The sequence below is a fragment of the Acanthisitta chloris genome, unplaced genomic scaffold, assembly GCF_000695815.1.
Source record: "Acanthisitta chloris isolate BGI_N310 unplaced genomic scaffold, ASM69581v1 scaffold3486, whole genome shotgun sequence".
Taxonomy (NCBI): domain Eukaryota; kingdom Metazoa; phylum Chordata; class Aves; order Passeriformes; family Acanthisittidae; genus Acanthisitta; species Acanthisitta chloris.
The window spans coordinates 115673-131614 of NW_008678595.1; the positions used below are offsets into that span (position 1 = coordinate 115673).

A 15942-nucleotide genomic window follows, 5' to 3' on the forward strand; every position below is an offset into this window, starting at 1 on the left:
CTTTCTCCAAGCATCCCCCAGCAAAGTGTGTGTCTTGGAGGAGACTTGGGAAGCAGCTTCTTGCTGAGCACGTGAGATCCAGCCGCAGTTTTGGGAGGCAAGAGCTGGGAGGGTGGGAGGGGGGATGAGGGGGGAGAGAATATTTTATGTTCTTAGCCTGTTTGTGACAAAATGTTCTGTTTTGTTGCTGGAGGTGTCACTGCTGGGGGAAAGCTCGTACCCTTGCCCGCTGCGGTGAGCTCAGAGCATGCTGCTGAGGGTCAGTCCCAGGCAGTTTCTGGAGCACCATCTTCTCTTTGTGGAGAGCGCAGAGCAGCAGCACCCAGCTCAGGAATCGCTCTCGAATCCATTCATGACTGAGGAACCCTCCGCCCCAGCCGAGCCAGACCTGCCATCCTCCAACCTCACCAACGCGACGGACTGTGGCGAGGAGATCCTGTTATATGGGGACACCGAGAAGATTGTCATTGGAGCAGTGCTCTCCATCATCATCCTCATGACCATCGCTGGCAACGGACTGGTCATCATCTCTGTGTGCATTGTCAAGAAGCTGCGGCAGCCCTCCAACTACCTGGTGGTGTCCCTCGCAGCTGCTGACCTGTCCGTGGCCTTCGCTGTCATGCCCTTTGTCACCATCACAGACCTGGTGGGGGGAGAGTGGCTCTTTGGGAAGGTGTTTTGCAATGTGTTTATCGCCATGGACGTTATGTGTTGTACTGCCTCCATCATGACCTTGTGCATCATCAGCGTGGACAGGTAAGGAAGGAAAAGGCACCTGCCATGTGTTCAGGTGGACTTGAATATAAGGATGTTTCTGGAGGCTGAGGACCACTAGAATTGTGTTCCTGGTTGGATCTGAATGTGTTTCCAAGGTGCTGAGGGCTGTTTGTAGGAATTAGGACCCTTAGTTTCTTTGGAAGACCTGCACTCAGGTTGCTTCCTCAAGTGACTTCCCCATGTTACTTCCTTAGACCTCCCTCTTTAGGCAGCTGCTTCATGTTGTTATTCCTTGGCTTGAGGAGCAGCACCTAGAGGACAGATCCACCTGACCTTCTCCATGGTAGGAGGGTGGACCATAAAATTAATCAAGAAAGCTAAAAAGACCCAGATGCACTTTGAAAATCCAGGTTATAGGGCTCCTGGAGCCAGTTCTGTGGGATGCTCTGCTGCTTCCTGGCCTTGTCCTTTGCCTAAGGATGTCAGCAGCTCCCCCCTACATATCCCAAGTCCCCAGATCCCCTGGTCTGTGTATTTGTGAAGATTTGCTGCCTTCAGGTCCCACTCCTGGGGCTGGGAGGGAAAGGCTAAGCCTGTCTGGCAAACTGGCAAGGCTTGGGCAAGTCAGCACCTTCGTGGGTCTAATTATAGCAGCCTGCGTCACTGGGGACATTGTGCTGACGAGCTGGTGGGCCAGGTCTGACGCACGTGCTGGCTTCCTCAGGGGGTCAGTTTGGGTGTAGCTGGCACTGCTGAGCTGGGCTGGTTTGTGACCAGCAGCTCAGGGCAGGGAGACAGCTGATGAGATGTGTGCCTTTAGCTGTGCCGCCTCCCTGGCCACCTCCCACCATGCCCAGGTGTGAAACCGGGAGACAAAGCAGAACAGACAGAGAAAGTCCTGCTGCTACTTGATATTCCCTCCCAGCAATCCAGCAGCAAGTCCTGCTCCAAAGCCCTTGTCCTCAGCAGCCACTGCTCCCCTGGGAACTGCCCAATGCTCCACAGTCCTTATCAGCTCAGAGCTGCTGGTTAGAGATAAAAACTCCTCCCAGGCCATGGGCAAGGTCCAACTCTTCTGCTGCACTTGCTTTATTTTAATAAAAAGCCTCTTGGAAAAAGGCAGGTGCATTCTGAGCTGACAGAAGCCTGACTGTTCGAGGGAAGAGGTTAAATGCAGGAATGAAATATGTCAATGCTTCCTCCTCATGGATGAGGAGCAGGGAAGCAGCTACACACTAATCAGATTGACTTTCCTTTAAAATTTTCCCTTGCTCTCCCTTTTCCCCTTTTCCCCTTTCCCCCTTTCCTCTTGCCTTCCCTGCCTTTTCCTCACCCTTGGCCAAGCCCACCCCATCCCAAGTCCCCGAACTCCTGGTTTACCCCATGCATGCATTTCCTTTCCCTTTCCTCCTTCTTTCCTTCCTCTTTCTTTCCTCTTCCCCTTCTCTTCGCCTTCTTTCCCAACCAACCAATCCCATCCCATCTCATCCTATCCCTTGGAGAAAGACTCTTCCAAACACACAGACAAATAGGACAGCTCTTTCCCCAGAGTCATTGCAATTGACTCCACTCATTCATCACATCTCTGCCGCTCAGTGTCACTGCTCCTGTGAGCAGATCCATATCCAAGGACACTGTGCAGGCAGATCCCTGGGTTTGATGTCAGTTTGTCTTTCCCCATTGAATTGGGACTGGGCAGGAGGTTTCTGGGGAGTGTGGACACCAGCCAGAGGGATCCACATGTGCCAAAGCTGAATCCTGGGCAGTGCTGAGGGCCGTAGGGAAGGCAGCAGGGAGGAAACTGCTCCATGTAGGATGGACAGGAGTTGCACCCGTGTAGCTGAAAGCCCTGGCTTAAATGGGAATAGCCCTGTGGCTGCTCTAAGTTGCACCCAATAGTCATACAGCCAAGGAGGATCCCTGTAAACTAGGAGACATGATCCTGTGCCCATCTCACATGGCTCCCAAACACCTACTGCTCTCTGCTGCACCTCTGCCAGGCAACAACTACCATCCTTTTGGGATGCTGGAAATGAATAGGGAGCTGCAGCAAAGGAGGGAGCAGGTTGCTTCAGACCTGAGCAGGGTGATGGAGGAAAACCCTGTGTCACAAGAAGCCACCACAGAGCCTGAATTCTGTGGCATGGGCTTGTCCTTCATGTGTGTTGGCACAGTTTGCTCCCAGACCTTCTTCCTCCCCTCACCAAATGCCTGATGGGGAAGTTGAGCAGTTAGAGGGCAGTTGCCTGAGCTGTATTTCTAGCTGGGAAAAGAATAAAAACAGCAAAGATTGTAATTTGAGCAGAGGGAAGGGGGTGGACAGTCCTCCTGGCTGCGCCCACCCTGGCTCTGGGTGGGAGGAATGGGATGCTGCATGTGCAGGGGACTGGTGGGCTCAGTCCATGCTGGGGCTTAAGGAGGGAATGGGAATAATTGAGATGTCTTCTGATGCACATAAGAGGGGTAGGTCACTTGGGCACTGTCCCGGTGCTTTCTGCCTCAAGGGTCCCCAGGAATGGGCTGTGAGTTGTGTGAATTAACCCAGGGCAATATCTCAAGCATCCTGTTAGGCATCATTGATGCTCTGTATCAACCCAGAATCCACACTGCTTCCACAGGCAGTCGATGGATGTAGACTGAGGACCCAGGATCATGCCTGGATCTCCATCTCCCACCAGACTTGGTATGGACAGGATCTTTTTGTTTAACTCTTGATGGAAACATATCCAAAATCACACTTCTCTGTTGCTGTTACAAAGCAAAGCCAACCACAAAGCTAAAGCGCAAGGATAGCTGAGTTGGCAGTCCCTGAAAACCTGCTCCAAAAGAGATGAAATGGTTGTTATTTCAGGGAGGATCTAACTAAAATTTCCCCCAGTGATGATGGCAAGCTGTTCCTCCTGCCCTGCAAGGAAGAAGAGGTGGTGCACTGGTGCTTCTCAGAAGTAGAAATACTTCCTTTAGTTCTATGCTGAATCCAACCTGGTCAGCACTGCCAGGTAGCAGCCTGGTTCTGCCAAAGAGGAGGTCATGTTTTTATTGATGGCTGAAGTGTCCTCATATTTTGCTTAGCTTAGATAGAAAAGATACTTGGTTTGCCCAAGATGCTGAGTACTATTAAAATGTAGGGTGCTATTATTGATTATTAATGCAGAGCACTTCCTAAAAGCCTCTCAATTGAAGCTGGGAGAACTAATCTTGTCTGAAGCAAGATGTGATTGATTTCCTTTGAAATCAAAAAAGAAAAATGCTGGAAACATCCATCTTTCTCGTAGATTTTTCCTATGTAAAATCCTGCCAATGTTACACATTCTTTAATGTCACAGACCAAAAACAAAACAGCAAAAACCCCTTTCTTTTGGCTGCTCAGCTTTTGATAAAGCTCACCAGAAAAATGCTGAGCAGTTGACAAAAGGAGCTGCCCAGAGCCCACATATTAATTCTGGTATTCCTGGTGGAGAAAAACATCTCCATCCATTTCTAACGCAGCCCTGCTGGGGCTCTCCCATCTCCCTGGCAAGTATTTTTCCACATAAAATCAGATTATATGCTCCAAATTGGGATCATCCTCCCAAAAGAGTCAGTGGAATGAAAACTGCACAGTATTTTGCCTGATTGCCTTTCCTATGTCCTTCATCTGAATGTGTCCCAGGTTGAGTTGATCTCTGCATTGTATCTGGGGTGGATCACTGTGATGGTCCCACCATCCCTGGCTTAGGGCATCGGCAGATGTAGCCACAGGTAGCTGAAACCTCCAGCTGCCTTTTGCATCCTCCTCTCCTTCAGCGGGACAGGGCAGGCATGGCATCAGCTTGGAAATCAGGGACAGAGCTTACATTTGACCCCAGAGGAGGCATGGAATTGTGGTGAAACTGTGTGGCCAAGGAAACCCTAATTCTGGACTCCTTTGTCCCCAGTATGAGTAGGGGTTCATCCTCCCCCAGTTTACCAGCTGCAGGATGGAGAAAAGGGCACCTTGGGCACATTTGGTTAGTCTTTGTTATTTAATCCATGACATAAGGATCCAGCAATTGAAGGGAGCCTACAAGGAAGCCAGAGAGGGACTTTTCATCAGGAGGGGTAGTGATTGGACAAGAGGGAATGGCTTCCCACTGACAGAGGGCAGGGATAGATGGGATATTGGGAAGAAATTCTTCCCTGTGAGGATGGTGAAGCTCTGGCACAGGTTGCCCAGAGAAGCTGTGGCTGCTCCATCCCTGGAAGTATCGAAGGCCAGGTTGGATGGGGCTTGGAGCAACATGGTCTTGTAGAAGGTGTCCCTGCCCATGGCAAGGGGTTTGAACTCGGTGGTCTTTAAGGTCCCTTCCAACCCAAACCATTCTGTGATTCCATGATTAGCACTGAGCATAGAATAAATGTAATGAATTGGCTTGTCCGTGGAGTTGCTGATGGAACCCGGCCTGGGGCAGGTCTCCCACCCCACAATCAGGCTTGGACTGCCCAGGCATTCCCAGGAGAGAGGTTGTGGAAGGAGCTTATTGCAGAAGGAATGAGTGGCTACACAATCAGCTCAGCACGGTGGGGGCCCTGCAAAGCAGCACAAAGTGCCGGGAAATCGCTGCTTGGGGAATTGCTTTTGTTACCTGATTACCACTAAACTTGATTAACAGCAAGACACACACACACACACACAAAAAAAAATATATTCAAAGGAAGAGAATTCGATTTGAATTTCATTGCATGTCAGTGCCATCTCTCCTCCCGCTCTGCTGTGAGTGTTGGCCTATTTTGAGGTCTTCCTGCTCACATCAAAATTACAAGCAAAGACCTCAAACCAGCCCCGTTTCTTCCAGCAGCAACTGCACGAGGCACCCGCAGATGAAATGTGTCAGCTTTGCCTGCTGTTTAAATCTGTCACTGCGTGTTTTGCTTGGCTAGTGTGTAAATTCCTTGAAGTTTCAGCAAATCCTGAGTAGATCAGCTTCTAAAGAAACTCAGTAATAGCATAATAAAGGATATCACCCAACACAGCATTTATTAGTTTGTGAAATTCTTGACTTGGATACAGAGAGGAGTGATTTTTTGGGTGTTAAATTTGGAAATGTAACAGCAGAGCAGAGTTTTCTCCCAGCCTGGAGAGCATCAAGTCTAGGAGGGAACAGGTTGCCCAGAGAATTTTGGCTGCCCCATCCCTGGAAGTGTTCAAGACCAGGTTGGATGGAGCTTGGAGCAACCTGGGCTAGTGGAAGGTGTCCTTGCCCATGGCAGTGGGTGGACAAGATGATCTTTAAGGTTCCTTCCAACACAAGCCATTCTGTAATTCTATGTACATCGATGGTCACCAAGAGTTTTGTTTGGTTTTTTGTGAGTAAGACCAGCTCAAAAGAAAACTCAGTGAATGAATTCAAATTCAATTTATCAGGGAGTCAGAGGAGAATACTTTGGAGTCTGAATTGATTTAGTGGTCAGGAGAGGAGGAGGAATTAGATATTTTATTTTTTTTCCATCTTCTAATCTTGGAGGAGGACCTGGAAGAAAATCTCCTAACACCTACAATGACAATGTCAGAAAAAAATATAGTACAACAGAGGTAAAATTCTCTGCAGAAATTTTCACCTTTTTTTGGCAGAAAAGCCTGTTCTTCCCTTGAACAGCTTTCAGCAAAAAGTATCCATACAGCTGCTGTTCTCACTGCCCCTCTGGACTGACACCATTTATCCAAGAATAATTAAGAGGTGATGTGATCCTGCCTAAAAATGCCTACGAATTCCTGACAGCAGGAGATTTGAATCAAAAAGGCTATAACATAAAAGAAATCTATATGACTAGCTCAAGGTTTTTGCTGGATTGATTGTGACTGAATAGCAGGCAGAGGTTTTTCAAGGGAGCATTGGCTGACAGTGGCCAACTCCCTCCTGATTTATTGGTTTACAATTGTAATTTACCAACTAACAGTTGACACAATTAGTAACACAAACTCTCTTGGTCAAGGCTGTGGTTGGTTCATAAAATGACACTCGGTAGCCTGACCAGGAGCTGATGGTGGATGCAGCCTCCAGCTCCTTTCTGGAAGCTAACAGGTAACTCCTAACCACAGACATGAGGATTTGTGAATCCGTGGGTCATCACATGCTTTTGAGATCTCTTATTCAGAACTCTACCGACTTTGCTCTCAAGGGAGGGCTAGACACCATCACTTCAGCAGCTCTGGGCCATGCAAGGCAAACAAATTTCAGGCAGTTGTAGACTGAGAAGGTTCCCCCTGAGCCTTCTTTTCTCCAGGTTGAGCCTCCACAGCTCCTTCAGCCACTCCTCATCAGACTTGTGCTCAGTCCCTTCCCCAGCTCCGTTCCCTTCTCTGGACGTACTCTAGCACCTCAATGTCTTTCTTGTTGTGAGGGGCCCAAAACTGACTCCAGAACAGTCCATCACTCTGTCTCTAGCTTTGCTCCCTATGCCCATCCAGGCACATCCTTCTGCCTTCACATAGTCAAGATTACTCCTTGCTCTCTTCAGGGGCATCTCAGCTGCACGTTGTATTTCTTCCTCCAAGTCGTCTACACAAATAGGAGAAGGGTGTTGTCCTTCCTGCTTCGCATTCAACACTGCTATGACTCAATTAATTACATCTGGAGTCAACCCTGTTGTATCCTGGTGCATTACTCTGTGCACCACCCACCCCACTCCTGGGTGCTTCCCTGGGAAGGGCAACAGTCTGGAGTGACTTACATGCCATGGCTGGAAACTGATGCGTGTTCTGTGTGCAGAATAGTTCTGGTGGAAAATTAAGCTTTTTAAAGAGTTTTTATTCCTGAAAACTAAGCTTTTTTGGAGCATTTTTATTCCCCAGGAAACCATGTAGAGTTCAGACTGCACTCAGCAGATAAATGACATCTCATGTCATGGACCCCCCATCCCTGGCAATGTTCCAGGCCAGGTTGGACAGGGCTTGGAGCAGCCTGGTCTAGTGGAAGGTGTCCCTGCCCATAGCAGGGGGTTGGAACTAGATGGTCTTTAAGGTCCCTTCCAACTCAAACTGTTCTAGGTGTCTATGCATGGGGCAGTTGCAAGAAAGCAGTGGGAAACAGTTAAATTGGGGCATTTAGGCAAGAGAGCACATGCCTGGGAACATTTTTATTTGGTGAATTAATTTCTTGTCCCCTCTGAGGACCAATAATCTCCTGTGATGGAGCATTAGCAGCTGATTAGGAAGGAAAGCCACCCAACAGCACTCACACCTTGCAACAGTCCTAACCCATGGCAACTCTTCTTTTGCCAGGTATCTGGGGATCACTCGCCCACTGACGTACCCCGTGAGACAAAATGGGAAGCTGATGGCCAAGATGGTCTTCATTGTTTGGCTCCTGTCTGCCTCCATCACTCTTCCTCCTCTTTTTGGCTGGGCCCAGAATGTCACGGTGGAAAGAGTCTGTCTCATCAGCCAGGACTTTGGGTACACTGTCTACTCCACAGGGGTTGCCTTCTACATCCCCATGGCAGTCATGCTCGTCATGTACAGCCGCATCTACAAAGCGGCCAAGGTCAGCGCTGAGAAGCATCGCTTCATGAACTTCCCCAAGCACTACGAGGAGGAGGGAGTGTACTGCCTGGAGGGCTCCAGCCGGAGCCACCACAGCTCGAAGCGAACCAAAGCGGTGGAGGAATGCGCCACACTCTCCAAACTGCTCCGGCAAGACCGCAAGAATATTTCCATCTTCAAACGGGAGCAGAAAGCAGCCAGGACCCTCGGCATTATCGTGGGAGCCTTCACGTTTTGCTGGCTTCCCTTCTTCCTGATGTCAACGGCTCGGCCTTTCATCTGCGGCATCCGCTGCAGCTGCATGCCCCTGCGGCTGGAGAGGACTCTGCTGTGGCTGGGGTACACCAACTCCCTCATCAATCCCTTGATTTATGCATTCTTTAACCGAGACTTGAGGACTACTTTCTGGAATCTCCTGAGGTGCAAGTACAGGAACATCAACAGGAGACTCTCTGCCGCCAGCATGCACGAGGCCCTGAAAGCCACAGAGAGGCATGAATGCATCCTGTAGAGCCATGTCCTCTCCCTCAGTGCCTGACAACGAACTCCTGCCTCTCCATTTCAGGTTCCTTGCTTCTCTTGCCTCTCGGGGCTGGCAGAAACCATTTGTGCCGTTGTTCCCCCCTGCCAGACATCACCGCTGAGAGTGACACCCCTTCCCCTCGCCCTGCGAGGAGCCATGGTTCTCCTCACCTCGGGAACAAGTGGAGGGAACTCACCTTGGGAACAGCCCTTCCTTCTCACCATGTCCCAGAGGTGGGAGCTGAAAAGCCGTGAGCAAGACCAAGGGGTTCAAGGTCTACCACCAACTGTGGGCAAGTCACACCACCTTTCTGTGCCTCAGTTTCCCCATCTGTTATTTAAAATAAAAATTAAACGAAACCCTCTCAGCCAAACAAACAAAAAAATCCCTAAAAACTTGATAAGACTGTGGCTCTCCACCTTCAAAAAGGGCTCCAAAGTCAGTGGAGGACACACAATGTACTATGTAAAGATGACATTGGCTGCACTTCTGTATCAAATATGACAGCAGCTCCGTTGTAGATCCAAGCTTTCATGACATCCCAGCTTATATGAACTCTTCCCACCGATGTAATTGCATTTTACACCCTGAGCTCATGTCCAGGTTTGCACGTCCGAACAGTAATACCAATGACCTCATTTCCCCTCACACTGTAGCACTGCAGCACTTGAAGGAGACACACTTGCAGAACTCAACACAAATGAACACGGAGTTTCCTTTATGGTTGGATAGGAAAGTCCGATGGTCTCCTCATCAGGGCAATGATCAGTGAGAGAAGACAGTTATGTTTATTGGGTTGTACTGTAATTCATTCTCAGACAAGTGATGTGTGTTCATCATTTGTGGCTAATTGACTCCATAAAAGCACGCTTTGGTTGACAACAGAAAAAAGCATCTAATTTCTCTGACAGCTTTACAGTGCTTCAGTATGGTGTCCAGCAAGCTTGAAAAAATACACTGAATGATGTATCTTTTTAAAAAAAACAAGAAAAAGAAAATAGTCTGGTTTCCTTATTTTGGTGTACACTCTTTGGTCACTTTGACTTTAAAGCATCTCTTTACTGTGGTGGTGGGACTTGTCTTCCTGCAATCCCCTTTGCTCGTGACCAGCCTTGTTGTGTCAGCCTTACCTTGCAACCCCACTAACCTCTGCCAGTTTGTAGATAGCCTAGAATCTCAAAATTGTTTGGATTGGGACAGACCTTAAAGCTTATCTTGCTCCAACCCCCTGCCATGAGCAAAGACACCTCCCACTAGACCAGGTAGCTCAAAGCTCCATCCAACCTGGCCTTGAGCACTTCCAGGGTAGATGATGTCTACTCCATGGGGTCAGTTGTTTGAATGTCTCCTGTCTGGGTTTTCTTGTCAAAGCCAAGACTATTCAGGGGCTCAGGGAAAGATGTTTCTAGCTGTCCCTTCACTCCAGATTTTTTTTGTCAGGCAAGAGTGTATGAGTGGTGGTAGTTCCATCTCTGGCAGCGGTATGATGTGTAATGCCTTCATCCATATCTAAGGTGGGTGTTGGATGTCTTGGCTGACTGCTGGCAAGGTTTGGCTTAGTAATCAATATTTCTCCTGTGAGACAAAACTCTCTACTCTCACTTCTCTTTTTAACAGCCGTTTCTATCCTGTTGCATTTTATACTTGCATTTTCTAGAGATGCCCAACAAGATCTCCAGTTTAGACTGGTGATTCACAGCAGGGAAACTGGCTCAAGCCCACTGGGAATGTCCCAAGGGACGGAGAGTTTGGCTACAGGGACAGCAATGTGTCCGGATGTTCTCTAAACTCATGTCCTCACAGCTAGACCCAGAACTACATATAGGATCACGGGTGGTTGTTGCAGCTGCTGTGTGGGTCTCCAGTGGGAGATACTTGAAGACCAGACAGCACAGAGATTTGGAGGATGACCTAGTCAGGAGGGATTGTAAAGGTTTAGCTGGAGCTCTGCTTTGCCTGCTATCCCATGCAGGAGCTCTCTGAAAAGTAGTGACTGATTCTGTTAAAATGGTTAACAGTTTTCCATCTATCTCCTATGATTTGTTACCTATGGTTGTGTGTTGGTGTTGGGTTTACCTGGACCAGGCTGTCTGCTGAAGGTAGAGCATTACATGCCCTGCAGCCACATTCAGTCCTTAGCCCCTGCTGCTCAAAGACTGCTATTCCTATCCAGGACCAACACAACATCCAGTCATTCCAGCAGCAAGGACCTGGCACAGATGGATGTTATTGCCCAGGAAAACTCGAGTGATGTCCCTGGGGTGCCCTGTGGTCTTGCATCCTGCAAACTGGAGGCTACACCAACACAACGAGGCAGGAGAAGGCATAAGCATACCCTCACTCTCTTCCTTTCACACTGCTGCTGCATGAACTGGTGCTACACCTTGCCACAACTTCTCTGCTTTCCCTTGATGATCTATGTTCACCTCGGTGCACTTGCTACTCATCTCCCTTCCCCACCATGGCTGCAGCTTATCCAGATGCTTCTGCTTCCAAGTCCCCACACACCACATCTGTAGGGCATGGTCTGACTGTCTATCTTAGGACCTGCTTAACAAAAACAATCCCTTTCTTCCCAAAAAACACTCTGGGCCATCATCTTCTCTGACACAACATCTTGGCAGCAGCTGCTCACTGGCTCTGGCCTGACACAGGGACACGAAGCTCCTGCAGGGTCCTCCAGCTCCTTCCCTGCCACAGAGCCAACAGTATCCCTTTGACAGAGCTATCTGGATTAAAACTAACCAGCTGCTAATTCAGATTATCTCATCAGGATGTGAAAGCCCCAAGTCAGCCCATTTCATATTCAGCACATAACAAAGTCTGGTTGTTCTGCTGCACTGTATTTATTTCTATGCCTAAGGTCATGTGGCATCATTTTACTTACTTTCTGTATTAGGGAATCTTAAACTGCCTTCAAAAATCATAATCTTGTTTCATTCCAGCTAACATCCCTATTCTGATGGTATTTCTAGCACTACTTAAAAGTATTCTGCAGAAGAGCTATGAAACAGTGTTTGAGCTTTTGAAATGAAACTGTACAAATACTGGTTTTCCTGGTTTCATGGTTCTTCTAGGATAAAAAGAGTAAGGGAAAGAATATCATTCTGGATGATCCAAATACCAAAATTCTTCTAAACAAGGAATTAAACAAAATGGCTTATTTGTCTTTAAAAAAACCCCATGTTTTCATTGACTCAGAATTGAACATTTTGTTGCACTCAAGACCAAAAATATTTAAACATGATAACTTCAGTAAAACAAAACATTTTGCTTTAAAAATAATTAGATAGTATTTTTCTCCAGTAGTTATTGACTCAAGCTGTGAGACATCAGCTTCAACTCTTGCTTTTAAACGCCCCGAGATTGAATTGTGTTTAGTTAGATAAAATAATGTGCATCCAAAGGCACCTTTTCCACACACGAACGAGCACCAACCATTTAGTTAAGCCAGTTAAGATCCCTGTAGATGAGCTGCTAAATCATGCTGAAAATACTCCGTGGGGTTTTTTAATCAGACAGGAATCAATGCATTTGGCATCTGCAAAAAAAAAAAAAAAAAAAAAAAAAGGCTTAAAATAAATCTGAGGCATTTTGAAACTGATTTTAGCGTGCACACGTGTGCCTAACTGAACTGGGCGAGATTGAAGAGAAATTAGCTCCACAAGAGTCCATGTTTAGGCAAAAATCTGAGCTCAGGGAGAAAAATCAGCAATTTAGGATGAGAAGAGAAACTTTCGTGGACAATGAGACATTCCCAGCAGGCCAACAGCAACACAGTGGAAAAGAATGAGGAGCCTCGGGCAGAGCAAATTGAACTAATTCAGGCATAAAATGAGTAGGTCTCAAGTCAGCTTTTTATTCCACTCCCTGTGCAGGGGAAATACATACAGAAATGCAGGCAGAAGTGACCTGGGGGGACAAGGCAGTTTTGACAAAGCCCAACTGCTGCCCCAGGTGGGGTTTGTAGGTTTTTGATAATGATGTTGAGCAAAGCCAGGTGAGATCAGTTAGAGATGTAACAAGAAGCTCAAGGCAGCAAAAGTCTGTGTGTCTCTCCACAAAAAGCAGGAATCTCCTCACTCTTGGAGCTTGGTGCTTCAGGAATAGGTTTGACTGACAGATAAGTGCTGGAGATTTGCATGGATAGCTGAGCAAACCCATTAGGCTCTTCACCTTCATCAATGGGCTGCCCAGAAAGGTGGTGGAGTCATTGTCCCTGGAGGTGTTTAAGGAGAGACTGGATGTGGTACTTAGTGCTATGGTCTAGTTGACATTTCGGTGTTAGGTCATAGGTTGGACTCAATTATCTCATAAGTCTTTTGCAACCTTAATGTTTCTCTGATTCTGTGATCCTGCCACCTCTTCCATCTCCCGATGACCACATGATATTAACCACATCAGACTGGAAGGTGATATAGCCCAGGGTCCTAGCTGGAACACAGACCAGCGGTGGATTCTTACAGAGACAGACCAACAAACCTGTTGTGGGATCCTTCTTTGTCCCACCAATTAAAAGTTCAGCAACTGCTGAGCCAGAAGTTCTCTTGGAGTGTTTAATAACCTCCAATGAGTTCTCTTCTTTCATCCTATTTAGGTTTTTCCCACTCTGCCATACTGAGGCAATGAGTTCCACAATAATTACTTTTTAGGTAAAGAAGTGCTCCCCTTCATTCATTTTGAACCTGTCATCTGCTGAGCTCATTAGACTCTGGCTAATCCTTGCATTAGGAAGGAGTATGAGTGATCATCCCTATTCACCCTCTCTGGGCCACTTATGATTTTGTAGACCTTTGCCATATTCTTCTCTTTGAAATAAAAGTCTGTTCAACCCATAATTCCTCTTCCAACATTAGGAGATGCCTTGGGAAAAATATTAGAACATGAACAGTTTGGATCATGTGCTTTTCCACCCTCCGCTATGTTCAAAGCATCCAACCATATTTAGTTCAGGAAATTCCCTGTTTAGCCATGGTTTCTGTGCAAGCCTTCTGCGTAAACTCCTCCTTTCCACAGGAAAATACCAAATCTTGCATCTGGGATCAGATATCCCCATGTAACAGTCCAGGCTGGGGCACTTGACTGAGCAGGGCCTGGTGCCCAGGACACTGCTGAGCTTGGCAAGGATTAATGGGGGCCAAACAGTGCCTTGACAGGGATTACAGGGAATATGGATGCAGAGAGGTATAGAAATATCCTTTGGAGATATTCAAACCTCAACTGGATCAGACCCTGAGCAAGCTGACCTACCTCTGAAGCTGTCTTTGCTTTGAGCATGACATTGGTTTGGGTTTCCCTTCCAACTTCAATATTGTATGATTTGGATGATTCATCTAGTTTCCCACTCGAACACATGTAAATATTTATCATCCAGATTTTTTGGCAAGACAATCTACAGATCTCCTACCTACCATGTGAAAAAACTCCTTCTATTTTGAGTCACATGTCAAAAAAACTGAAAGTCAGCCACACGACACTTTCCACCCATGTTCTTATGTAAGAAATGGGTTCCCTTTGTCTGTTTTGTTGCCATTTTAATCTGGACACGTTTCATGTTCACCATGTGAGATCTTCAGTTGCCTAACTCTGTTCCTTTTCTCCATCTTGTGCATCACTCTGAGACAGATAGAGCTTAAGCAAAACCCCCAAAACACCAAATGAACCAGCTGTAAAGTCACCTTGTGGCACATAGAGGTGTCTATTTCATAGATGGTTTGAATTGGAAATGATCTTAAAGACCATCCAGTTCCAACTCCCCTGCCATGGGCAGGGACATCTTCTACTAGGCCAGGTTGCTCCAAGCCCCATCAAACCTGGCCTGGAACACTTCCAAGGAGTGTTTCCAGCCATTTTCAGCCCTTCTCAGCACTGCCACACACGAAAGGAAGCAGACTCAGATCTGCTCTGGTGATTCCACTTTCTTTTAATGACAAAATCTTCCATGTAGAACATGCAATATTTGAAAAAAAAAAAGATCAAGAAGAAAGTGGAAGTTGAAAGATGATATTGTACAAATACCTTAACCTGTGAATGACAAAACATGTAGAACATGCAATATTTGAAAAAAAAAAAGATCAAGAAGAAAGTGGAAGTTGAAAGATGATATTGTACAAATACCTTAACCTGTGAAGAGCTGGTTATCTCTTGCAAACCATCTGTTTTCTTCAGCTCTCTTTGGCGGCATCAATACTTCTACCTGAGTGAACCTTGCTCTTGGCCCCTTGGTCATCTGGGTGGGCACCTGTTTACAACACACAAAACTCCCATCTGGGTTGTAGTTGAAAGGGCTAAGTTGAAAGATGATATTGTACAAATACCTTAACCTGTGAAGAGCTGGTTATCTCTTGCAAACCATCTGTTTTCTTCAGCTCTCTTTGGCGGCATCAATACTTCTACCTGAGTGAACCTTGCTCTTGGCCCCTTGGTCATCTGGGTGGGCACCTGTTTACAACACACAAAACTCCCATCTGGGTTGTAGTTGAAAGGGCTACAGGGAAGCTGGAGAGGGAGTCTTCATTAGGAGCTGTAATGATAGGAAAGGAGTAATAGGAATAAATTGAAAGAGGGGGAATTTAGATTAGATATCAGGAAGAAGTTTTTTCCTGTGAGGGTGGTGAGACACTGGTACAGGTTGCCCATGGAGACTGTGGATGCCTCAACCTTGGCAGTGTTCAGAGCCAGGTTGGACAAAGCCTTGAGCAACCTGGTGTGGTGGGAGGTGTCCCTGCCCAGGGCAGAGGGTTGGGACTAGATGATGTTTAAGGTCCATTCCAGTCCCTTAAAATTGTATGATTCTATTTCAGATATACAAGCATCCTACACTTGCTGCGTGTTTTCCTGCTCCCCCCGCCAAGCACATGTACCTTGGACAGCAGCAGGACTTGTCTGCTGCTGCACGACTTGCCAAATAGCTGCTCGAGCAATTAAAAAAAGCAAAATCTTTCTAGGCTGCAGTGTGTGTGCTGTGCTAGTAGAGAGCTGGAAACTCGCAGCTCTTGCTCCAGCCCATGCACAAGGAAGGCAATGAAGATTAACTATTTCTGGGTGAAGAGAAAAGGCTGTGTAAAAGCTGCTTTATTTAGATACACATTTTCAGCCTCTCTAGCACTCTTAGCTTCATGTCTTTGACCCTTTGAACATGGTCAGTAGACTGTTAACACAGCAATTAGGAAAATAGAGAGGAAGAGAGTGGCCAAGTGCC

General features: G+C 47.0%; 1 protein-coding gene across 1 annotated transcript; it reads left to right on the top strand.

The window, feature by feature from the left end:
• The first annotated feature begins 246 nt into the window (after positions 1 to 246).
• On the top strand, positions 247 to 8756 carry LOC103804340 (5-hydroxytryptamine receptor 7-like). The gene is made up of 2 exons (XM_009076949.1): positions 247 to 756; positions 7958 to 8756. Exons 1-2 carry the CDS (start codon positions 248 to 250, stop codon positions 8727 to 8729), a joined length of 1281 nt encoding a protein of 426 aa, XP_009075197.1. The 5' UTR covers position 247; the 3' UTR covers positions 8730 to 8756.
• The last annotated feature ends 7186 nt before the right edge of the window (positions 8757 to 15942 follow it).